The sequence below is a fragment of the Zootoca vivipara genome, chromosome 14 (assembly GCF_965207765.1).
Source record: "Zootoca vivipara chromosome 14, rZooViv2.hap1.1, whole genome shotgun sequence".
Taxonomy (NCBI): domain Eukaryota; kingdom Metazoa; phylum Chordata; class Lepidosauria; order Squamata; family Lacertidae; genus Zootoca; species Zootoca vivipara.
The window spans coordinates 46,180,441-46,190,831 of NC_142597.1; the positions used below are offsets into that span (position 1 = coordinate 46,180,441).

Here is a 10,391-nt window from a genome sequence, read left to right on the forward strand (position 1 = left end):
TCTATGATTCTTACTCTTCTGACCTACCTTGCAGGATTGTTCTGAGGAGCAAAGGGTGAGACAAAGGAGTATCCGTGTCCCATTGAACTTCTCAGAGGAATATAAATAAATGAATTTCAAAACAAAATGAATAAATACCGTGCATTGTGAAGAAAGGCTCCCCTCATATTGCATTTCCTTCTTGACCAAACTTACAAAAGGGGCACCATCAGAGACCCCAAAAGGCACAAACTTAGCTGCACCCCACACCCCCGAAATTAACTCTCATCTTTGCTTCATCTTCGGCTAATTGTTGGAAACAATTTCTTCTCTCTCTCTCTCTCTTTTTTGGAGAGGTTCTGGCATCAGACTCTGCATGGCTGGTGTGAGGAATGGGTCCCCCAGGCCTCATCCAGGTAATTTATTGGTCTGTTATGTATAAATCACACAGGCAGCCCCCCCCCACCTCCTGGCAACCTGAAGACAAGCCGCTGTGTCCCTGAGGCCTTGCGTTGACTGACACCTGAGGTTTCCCCCTCCTGGAGAGGGGCAGGGGGAGGGGGGAGAGAATATTGCCACAAGGTGTGGGGCAAAGACCCCCACTCACTCTCTCTCTCACACACACACACACCTCACTCCTAACAAGCACAAATTAAGGTTTGTGAAATAAGTTTAGCAGGAAAACATCAAGAGTCTGCTTTCATCTGCAATAATCAACAGCGGGTGTTTTGCAGGACTTGCAGGAACATAAGAACGGAAAAGCCTGCAGGATCAGGCCCAGGGGGGGGGGCTCATCTAGTCCAGCATCCTGTTCTGATAGGAGCCAACCAGATGCTCCAATGGGAAGCCCACAAGCAGGCCCTGAGCACAACAGCACCCATCTAATTGTTGTTCGCCATCATCGGGTAGACTGCTCCTGGGCATGGAGGTTCTGCTATCACAGTATACATCCATATGAATAGCCCTGCTAGATCAAACCAATCTAGGCCAATATCCTGTTCTCAGTTGGGAAACCTTGCTGAGATCTGAGGTCAAGGTGGGCTGCTTTAACCTTTCCCAGCTGAGGGCCGCATTCTCTTCTGTGGCAGCAGTTGGGGGCCACATGCCAGTGGTGGGTGGAGCCAGAGGCAAAAGTGGGTGGGGCAACACATGCAAATTTTGCCTTCCCAGGATAGGTTGCTTTCTACACACACACACCTCTTGCCACCCTGCGGAGATTTTCAAGTGCCAGATAAGGGAGGTCTGGAGGGCCACATCCCTCAGGTGGGTTGAATGGGCCCCCACTGGCCTGATCCAGCTGCAGCCAGGTTCTTCCAACACTCTTATAAAGGGTTATGAAAATTCACGGAGGAAGGTAAGGTTGTCAGTGGCTTGTAACTGGGATGGCTCTGTTCTCCCTGCCCTGTCGGAGGCAGGAAATGGATTTGCATGCCAGTTCCTGGGAATCGCAACTGGGCTGAGGAGAGTTGCCACACTCAGGTCCTGCTTGGGGGCTTCCTTTCTTCCCCCAATTGGGCCACTGAGAGAACAGGAGGCTGGACTCAGGGGGCCTTCGGGAAGGCTGTTAGCCAGGATTGTAAAACAGAACCTCCAATCAGAGGCCTGCTGTGATAGCAGAACCTCCATGCCCAGGGGCAGTCTATCTCTGTATACCAGGCAATGGGGAACAAACAGTGGAGAGTTGCTCAAGTAAGTGCTCAGGTCCCTTTGGGGCGCCTGGTTGGTCACAGTGAGGAGAGGGCGCTGGACTCGATGGGCCCCCTTTGGGAAGGCCACCATTAACCAGGATCGTTAAACAGAACCTCCAGGCACACGGGCAGCCTACCTCCAAACTGCAAGCTGGGAGAGGGCTGTTGCCTCCATGTCTGGCTTGTGGGTTTCCCGTTTGGGGCATCTGGTTGTACGCAGGATACAAGACTAGATGGGCCCCTTTTTACCCGATCCAGCAACCCCCGGGCAGGCTCTGGTTATGTTCTTATGGAACCTCCCGAGGCACTTTATGTCGGGGGCATTTGGTTGGCAAGGACAGGAGGCTGGCCTGGGCTGGACCCTTTGGCCTGATCCTGCTTCTACAGGGCTCTCGGGATGACTCTCCACGCCGTGCCCAAGCGGGAACCGGGGAGGAGGGGCGAGAATGAAACTGGCTTCGTGGCCCCTTTCTGGCTGCGCGCGAGCAGTGCGAGGCGCATTTCGGGGTGGCGTGCGCGCGCGCGGAGAGGGCGCCTTTCCCCTCAACGAGTTCCGCACATTGGAGCGAGGCTCTGGTGAACTCATTGGCGCGGCAGGGGGGTCTGGGGGTCTGGGTGCCCCCTCCTTTCCCCGCCATTAATCACCGCGCGAGGACGCGACGCAGGCAGGCCAGATGCGGGGAGCCAGCGCTCTCTCTCTCTCTCTCTCCCTCCTCCAGCAGCAGCAGCAGCAGCTGCGGCTTTGGCGCATGCTCAGCGGTGGGCCCAGGACCGGCCTGACTTGGACAGGATACAAGCCCCCATTTCCGAGCCTCCCCCCCCTCAAAAAGCCCCCCACACCTGGCTTCGATTAGCAGCGCCTTGGCTGCCCGCTCCAAACCACTCTCAGCGCGACGCCACGCTAGAGGCGCAGGGAACTGTTAATCCTCCTGCTGGCTTCCTCCCCCGTGCCAGCCCAGAGGACCCTTTCTGGGGAGATGGGGGGCCAAGGCCCAACTACCCTGCTCTGGTTTCTCTCTCTCTCTCTCTAGGGCGCGTTGGCCAAGATCCCTGGCAACAACATCCCCAGACGGGCTTCGGAGGGTGGCGTGTGGTAAGAAGCCTTCCTATCCCTCCTCCTTGAGAATCCAGAGAGCCCTCCTCGCCCTTACTTCCAAGCCTCTTTATCTGAGAGGTCCCTCCTCTCAGCCCATTCGCACCTTCAGGCCTCATCCTGCTCTCCTCCCTCCCCATAATTGTGACTTAATCCTTTTGCAACTGGCTCTGGATTTGAGGAAAGTGGGGGAACCGTAAAGTCCCCTTTGGGTCTGGAAGGAAGGAAGGAAGGAAGTGGGGGGACATTCCCTGCCCTAATGCCAGAGCCCTCCAGTTTCTCCAGGGAGAGAGAGAGGCCCATCTCACTGGGCAAAGGAGAACTGCAGCTGGAGAGGGAGACTCTGGCCAAGGTCTGGCAGATGGGCGGCTTATGTTGGATGGGAAACAGCCAGGAGGGACAAGGGCTGTGAGGAAGTGGGTGGGGGAGAGGAGGGGAGCCCCCTTGTGTGCAGACAAAATCATAGAACTGTAGAGCTTGAAGGGTCCCCAATGGTCACCCCAACCTCTGCAATACAGGAAATGCAGCTATTGAATCCCTGACAGGTGGCCCCCAAACTTCTGTTTAAAAACCTCCAATGAAGCAAAGGATCCTAGAATTGTGAGGTTGGAAGGGATCCCAGAAAGGTTGATATGGACAAAATCTTGGGGTACGGTACTTAAACCATTTCCCGACTTCGCTAGGGTCTAGAGACCTGCGGATTCAGAATCGATCAGGTTCAAGCAAGAGACCTCAGCCAGGCAAATCAAAGCAGAACAGCAGCTAGGAAGCCTTGGTCGTTTTATTGTTGCAATAAGGTTCCCAACTCCCAAACAAAATCAGGGAAAAGAAAGCCCAAACAAAAGGGCACACGGGCTCTTAAGAGTTGTGGGATGTGATATCACTGAAACAGTCAAATACCACATTTCCTATCTGCCTAGACTAGAGTGTACACAGAGGGGAATGTTGCTCCAGCCAGGAGGACTTCCTGTCACACCTGGTCCGGAGCATCCTCCCCCTGTGTGTGACCAGGTAGATGGGCATGACCCTGGCAGGCCCCACAAAAGGGCCAGTCGTGCAGCCATCTTTCTCTCTTGATCCCTTCTCTCCATTATTCCTTTTGCTGCCTGTTGGCTGTCAGCCATCAACACATGGGCTCATCCTTCGCAGAGGATGAACCCACACTTTTCTCTGTAACTGTAACTACCAGCTAAAGCAGGGCTAGGCAACCCAAGGCCCAGGGGCCAAATGGGGCCCAATCACCTTCTAAATCTGGCCCACAGATGGCCTGGGAATCAGCATGTTTTTACATGTGTAGAAAATGTCCTTTTATTTAAAATGCATCTCTGGGTTATTTGTGGGGCATAGGAATTCGTTCATCCCCCCCCCCATATAGTCCGGCCCACCACATGGTCTGAGGGACGGTGGACCGGCCCATGGCTGAAAAAGGTTGCTGACACCTGAGCTAAAGCTGCCTTCATACTGTGAACTGAATGCCAGTAAACCTTATCATTACTTTGAAAAGAAAACTGTTGTGTCATTATTGTTTTTAAGAGGGAACTAAAGGGGTTTTACCAGGAACAATCCAATCTCGACAAGCCACACTGGATTGCTTAACTCAAATGATTCTCATGAATCCATCAACTGGCTTCCTGCAACGTACAAGGGAATGTGCTCTGCTAAGGTACTAGCTCACTAGCGTGAGGAAGGATAATATTTAATCAATATATCCTCTCCTACTATCCTCATCATTCCCACAAGAGTCCCCACATTTCCCCATGATACATTTAACACAGCAGCATCAAAACATCATCGGTATGTCATGGAAAAAACTGTGGTGCCAGGCCTTGAGATCCAGACATGCCCCTGGCCATCATGTATGGTTCAAGTCCACACTTCATGCGAGTTAATGAACATATCTACATATCCTAGTTACAGGTAGTTGGTCTGCCATAGTCGAAACAAGTAGTCCTTCCAGTAGCACCTTAGAGACCAACTAAGTTTGGTCTCATTGGTACGAGCTTTCGTGTGCATGAAGAAGTGGGCATGCAGGCGAAAGCTCATACCAATGACAAATTTAGTTGGTCTCTAAGGTGCTACTGGAAGGATTTTTTTTATTTTGACTACATATCCTACCCTAGGTGTGCTTGGGCGCCCCAGTTCCATTCATGCCATGAATCAGGTCCCCTCCCCTCCATCCTTGGACCACAATTTTTATTAGCCTACCCTTTGGAACTAAATGAAACCATCTATTGGGCTATTTCTTTGGCGAATTTCTATGTTTGGGAACGGGGTCTCCTTGTCTGATTATGCCGCTGGGAGAGAGGAATGTATTGAAATCAGTGGTGGTGTTTGCACCTAATGCTGTGCAGCGGAACGGGCTCCTCTGCTCTGGAAATGGATGTTGTCAAATCCCTGCAGCGCAGCACACGAGCTCAGGAGGCCAACGCTTCTGATGTCTTGGCTGGGTACCCCCCCCATTAACCCCCTCCCCTCCGTAATAAAACCATCCTACCCATTCCCCAAATGCCAGCCTCTGTGGGTGCAGCAGAGATCCTGCTGGCACCCCGATAAGGAAAAGGCCTCTTCGTTCGCCATCCCTCTGGAGGGCTGAGCGTGCCCGGCTAGCCTTGGCACTGCTGGCGTGATAATTGCCGCGTGTTTGCGTCACGCCCGCGCTGGCCCTGCAGTACCTTCCTGTGGCCACCGGGTGGCAGCACCTGCCCCTGCTAGTACGCCCGTTGCCGGAGCAGCAGCGGCGCTTGCTGACGCTGCTCAGCGAGTGACGAAGGTAGCAGCCGGGGGGGGGGGTGTTCAGGAGCTGGGGGGTTGGCATGGCTTGGCTTTGCCTTGCCCGGTGGGTCGAGAAGGACGTGCCCCGAATGCCACGGAGCTCCACAAACACTGGCACCCTTTCCCTAGGGGGCAGGCAGCTGGCAGCTGGCAGCTCCCAGCCTCGTTGCAAAGACAGAAGCGGGAGCTCTTCTGCCTTTGACAGCTGCATGACAGGCAGATATCCAACAGGGAACACTGTGCTGATCGCAGCAAGCTACACCCGTTGGTTTTCCACCTACTGTGTACCCAAAACCTTGGCTAGGACATATGGGCGGCTTCCTGTTCCTGACCTCCCTAATCTTGCATCACTAATGTGTGTTCAATTATAAGGAGCCGGTATGGACTGCTAGGACCAGAACCTACCTCACAGGGTTGTGGCGAGGATAACTGTACTCCGCCTCAAGTCCTTGAGGGATAGGGGGAATATAAACGCATCGAACTGATCATTCAGCCAAGCCCTTAACAGCTCAGGGCCTCCTCAAAGCAATTTTGTTTAGACAGAACTTCTCCAGACATGTACTGTACTGTTGATAGGTTTTAGCCATGGATGTTTTAGTTGAGACTTCTGTATTGCAGGGGGTTGGTCTAGATGCCTCTTGGGATCCCTTCCAACTCCACAGTACCGTGGTTCTGTTAATCCGGTTTTTAGCTCGTCATTATTTTAACTGTTTTTTGAAGGTTTCAAATAGTTGTTCTTAATTGCTTTTTAACTGATAGCTTTTGTAAAGTGCTTTGAAGGTTGTTTTTTACAGTCAAGCGGCATATAATACGTTTTATGAAACAAATCAGATCTAAACTCAACATAGCAAAACATAGCAAGCAATAAATAAAATGCACCAGAAAATTTAAAAAGGCAATGTGGGCTTTCAGATCCCAGCAGAGCATAGGTTTGCTTGAAGTGACCAAATCTTCAGTGGGCCATTTTATCCTCACAACAACCCTCCAAGGTAGGTTAAGCTGAGAGACTGTGACTGCACCATGCTGTCTCCCTTTCCATGACCTTGCCCATTGCACTTCCCATCTCACACTTTTTAAAGTAAGATTGTGAGCTATAATAATTATATATATGGAATGTTCAGGGAGGCAGGAGAGGATATATTGTTTATTAATATCCTTCCTAGCTTGTGCTAGCAAGTTCCTTTACTTAATATTGTTGTTGTTTAGTCGTTTAGTCGTGTCCGACTCTTCGTGACCCCATGGACCAGAGCACGCCAGGCACTCCTGTCTTGCACTGCCTCCCGCAGTTTGGTCAAACTCATGTTCGTAGCTTCGAGAACACTGTCCAACCATCTCATCCTTTGTCGTCCCCTTCTCCTTGTGCCCTCAATCTTTCCCAACATCAGGGTCTTTTCCAGGGAGTCTTCTCTTCTCATGAGGTGGCCAAAGTATTGGAGCCTCAGCTTCAGGATCTGTCCTTCCAGTGAGCACTCGGGGCTGATTTCCTTCAGAATGGATAGGTTTGATCTTCTTGCAGTCCATGGGAATCATAGAATCATAGTGTCTCCTCCAGCACCATAATTCAAAAGCATCAATTCTTCGGCGATCAGCCTTCTTGATGGTCCAGCTCTCACTTCCATGCATCACTTTACTTAATAATAATAATATTATAATATTTATTATTTATACCCCACCCATCTGGCTGGGTTTCCCCAGCCACTCTGGGTGGCTTCCAACAGAAAAATGAAATAAAACAGGCATCCCCAAAATGCGGCCCTCCAGATGTTTTGGCCTACAACTCCCATGATCCCTAGCTAACAGGACCAGTGGTCAGGGAAGATGGGAATTGTAGTCCAAAACATCTGGAGGGCCGAAGTTTGGGGATGCTTGAAATAAAATAATCTATTAAACATTAAAAGCCTCCCTAAACAGGGCTGCCTTCAGATGTCTTCTAAAAATATGGTAGCTGTTTTTCTCTTTGACATCTGATGGGAGGGCATTCCACAGGGCGGGCGCCACCACCAAGAAGGCCCTCTGCCTGGATCCCTGCCACTTGGCTTCTTGCAATGAGGGAACCCCCAGAAGGCCCTTGGTACTGGACCTCAGTGCCCGGGCAGAACTATGGGGGTGGAGATGCTCCTTCAGGTATACTGGACCGAGGCCATTTAGGGCTTTAAAGGTCAGCACCAACACTTTGAACTGTGCTCGGAAACGTACTGGGAGCCAATGTAGATCTTTCAAGACCGGTGTTATGTGGTCTCTGCGGCCGCTCCCAGTCACCAATCTAGCTGCTGCATTCTGGATTAGTTGTAGTGTCCAGGTCACCTTCAAAGGTAGCCCCACGTAGAGCGCATTGCAGTAGTCCAAGTGAGAGATAACCAGAGCATGCACCACTCTGGCGAGACAGTCTGCAGGCAGGTAGGGTCTCAGCCTGCGTACCAGATGGAGCTGATAGACAGCTGCCCTGGACACAGAATTGACCTGTGCCTCCATGGACAGCTGTGAGTCCAGAATGACTCCCAGGCTGCGCACCTGGTCCTTCAGGGGCACAGTTACCCCATTCAGGACCAGGGAGTCCTCTACACCTGCCCGCCTCCTGTCCCCCACAAACAGTACTTCTGTCTTGTTAGGATTCAACCTCAATCTGTTAGCCGCCATCCATCCGCCAACCGCCTCCAGGCACTCACACAGGACCTTCACCGCCTTCACTGGTTCTTCACTTAGCAGAATTTACATTCCCCTTTTGCATGCACAGCAGATAGCTGGTTGCAGGCTTGTTTAAGCCTCTCGCTATTTTATACAATTCAGTATTAAATTGTATATTCCTGGTAAGTTTCCTCTTATCCCTCTTAAAAGAATAAAGACACAACAACCTTATTTAAAGTCAATAAAAGTTGTTTACTCACATCAGTTCACAGCTGGATCCCTGAAGGCAGACTTAGTTACAAATATATACCTGTGCATCTACCCCATATGGGAGATTTGATCCCAATGCTTCCGCTAGCTGAGAAGCTAGCAGAGCATTTCTAGCTAAGAAGCTGGTTCAACAAGGAAGGAAGTGAAAAAGAGAGTGTGTGGCAGCATGCCTTGTCCTTTTGTTACCTGGACAGGTAAGGTCGCCCCCACCTCTAATCACATGCAAAGGAAGGATGTTCCAGCCAGGAGGAAACAGGAAGTTTTCAATTGGCTGGCCCAAACCTTCCCCCCCCCCCATGTCTTCTCTAGACGCTGCTGGACTGCAACTCCCATCATCCTCTCTGGCTGCTGGGAGTTGGGGACCAACAACATCCCGTGAATGGCTGCCGGTGCCCCCCCTCCCATGATAATGACCCCCTGCTGGGCCCTGTATGATGTGCAGTCCAAACCTAGGAATCTTTGCCTTGCATGTCTTGGCGTACAGCGGTTTGCAAAGGGTTAAAGCAGACGGAGAAGGGAACCCAATTCCTAAACTGTCTCCTTGTCCTTTGATCTCCGTGCTGACCGATACTCTCAGGTTGAAGCTCTCACTTCCTCCCCCCCCCCGTTTCTCTTGGGGGTAGTTCTTGTCTTTTTGGCTCTATCCCTGCGCGCAGAACAAAGGCGGCGAACGCGGCTTGCCTGTATTGCCAAATCACCTAGAACTAGGAACTATTTTCCTATCCAAATGCGCATTTCCTATAATAAATGTAACTTTCTTATTTCAACAACAGTTTACCCAGAAGGAAGCCCAGCTGAGCAAAAGGGTGCTAACTCTGCAGCCTGCAGGGACTGCGCTCAGGATCAGGGCCCCGCAGAATTTCCAGACGTGAGACCTTCAGGAGCTTCAATCTGCTTCATCGGAAGTAAAATGGACCTCACAGGGACGGGATGGTGGTGAGGACCACCTTAAAGAGCGAGAAAATGGGGTGGGTGGTCTGAGCCTCCTCAAAAAAAGGGCGTGGGAAGGGCCTAAGAGAAGCTTCTTCTCCTGCAAGGAGCAACTCTTTGGTTTAGCCAATCCTCACCGACCCTCAAATGCTTCTCTGCAGCCATGAGGACTAGAAGCTTGGGGATTCCTTTAGAGTGGAAATGAGAAGGGGTTCCCCACTGCGTGGCACAGGGTGGAGGGAGGGAGTAGTCCTGGGCGCGAGGGATGCTGAAGTTTCTCTGTGATCCGCAAAACTGTTTGCTTCCTTCCTGTGATATTATCAAGGTGAAGATTCCGCATTTCCCTTCAGAGGTTGATTGCCCTTCTGAGTTTCTGCCTGTCAGACAGCTATGAAAATAGAGATATGGCTCTCTGGGTGTCATTGGACCTCTTCATCAGCCCCAGCAGTAAAAACAAACAAACAAACAAACAGAGAGATTTGGTAAATAATAAAATATAATAATACGAAGATGTGGTGCAGTAACATCTGGCTTTGCTTTCAATGATTTCTCTCTCTCTCTCTCTCTCTCTCTCTCTCTCTCTCTCTCTCTCTCTCTCTCACACACACACACACACACACACACACACACACACACACACACTTACTCTTTCTTTACACCCTCCCGCACCCAGAGAGAAAGCGAGGAGTCCGGCTGCTCCTGCGTCCATCACGAGCAGAGGAAGGGAAATGCGCTTTGCACATGCTCAGAGGACACCTCCCAACGCTCAGCTCTGGCAACAGCAAATGACTGTTTCAGTCCCGGGTGAGAGAGATGAGCCTCTTTGAGGTGGGGGGAGTGGGGTTCAGAGGTGGTGGGGGCGCGTGGAGAACTCAAGAGCGCGATGGGGCTGATGCCTGAAAGGGGTTGAAGAGCCTGCCAGCCTGGCGCAGAGTGTTGGGAGGGGGCGTCCTTGGGTGTGTGGGCTGCTGCGGGGGAGGAAGAGGAAGAGGTGACTAACTTGAGCTCTGCGCCCACCCACCCCACGCTTCCTT

At 51.4% G+C, this 10,391-nt stretch overlaps 1 protein-coding gene across 20 annotated transcripts in view; it reads left to right on the plus strand.

The window, feature by feature from the left end:
• LOC118097417 (uncharacterized) overlaps nucleotides 1-10,391 on the plus strand; it is a 32,952-nt gene that overhangs the window by 17,930 nt on the left and 4,631 nt on the right. For 4 of the 20 annotated variants that reach the window (XR_015947095.1, XR_015947089.1, XR_004694031.3 and 1 more), the window contains exons 2-4: nucleotides 2,699-2,760; nucleotides 9,201-9,839; nucleotides 10,031-10,161. Coding sequence is in view for 1 of the 20 variants with exons in the window: in XM_088658097.1 (XP_088514223.1) it covers nucleotides 334-395; nucleotides 2,699-2,760; nucleotides 9,201-9,363; nucleotides 9,683-9,686 (291 nt within the window). In the remaining 19 variants the exon portion in view is untranslated. Of the gene's footprint in view, nucleotides 1-333; nucleotides 396-2,698; nucleotides 2,761-4,820; nucleotides 6,522-9,200; nucleotides 9,867-10,030; nucleotides 10,162-10,391 lie in introns of those variants that run through there. The other 16 variants (XR_015947094.1, XR_015947091.1, XR_015947100.1 and 13 more) reach the window with 13 other exon arrangements.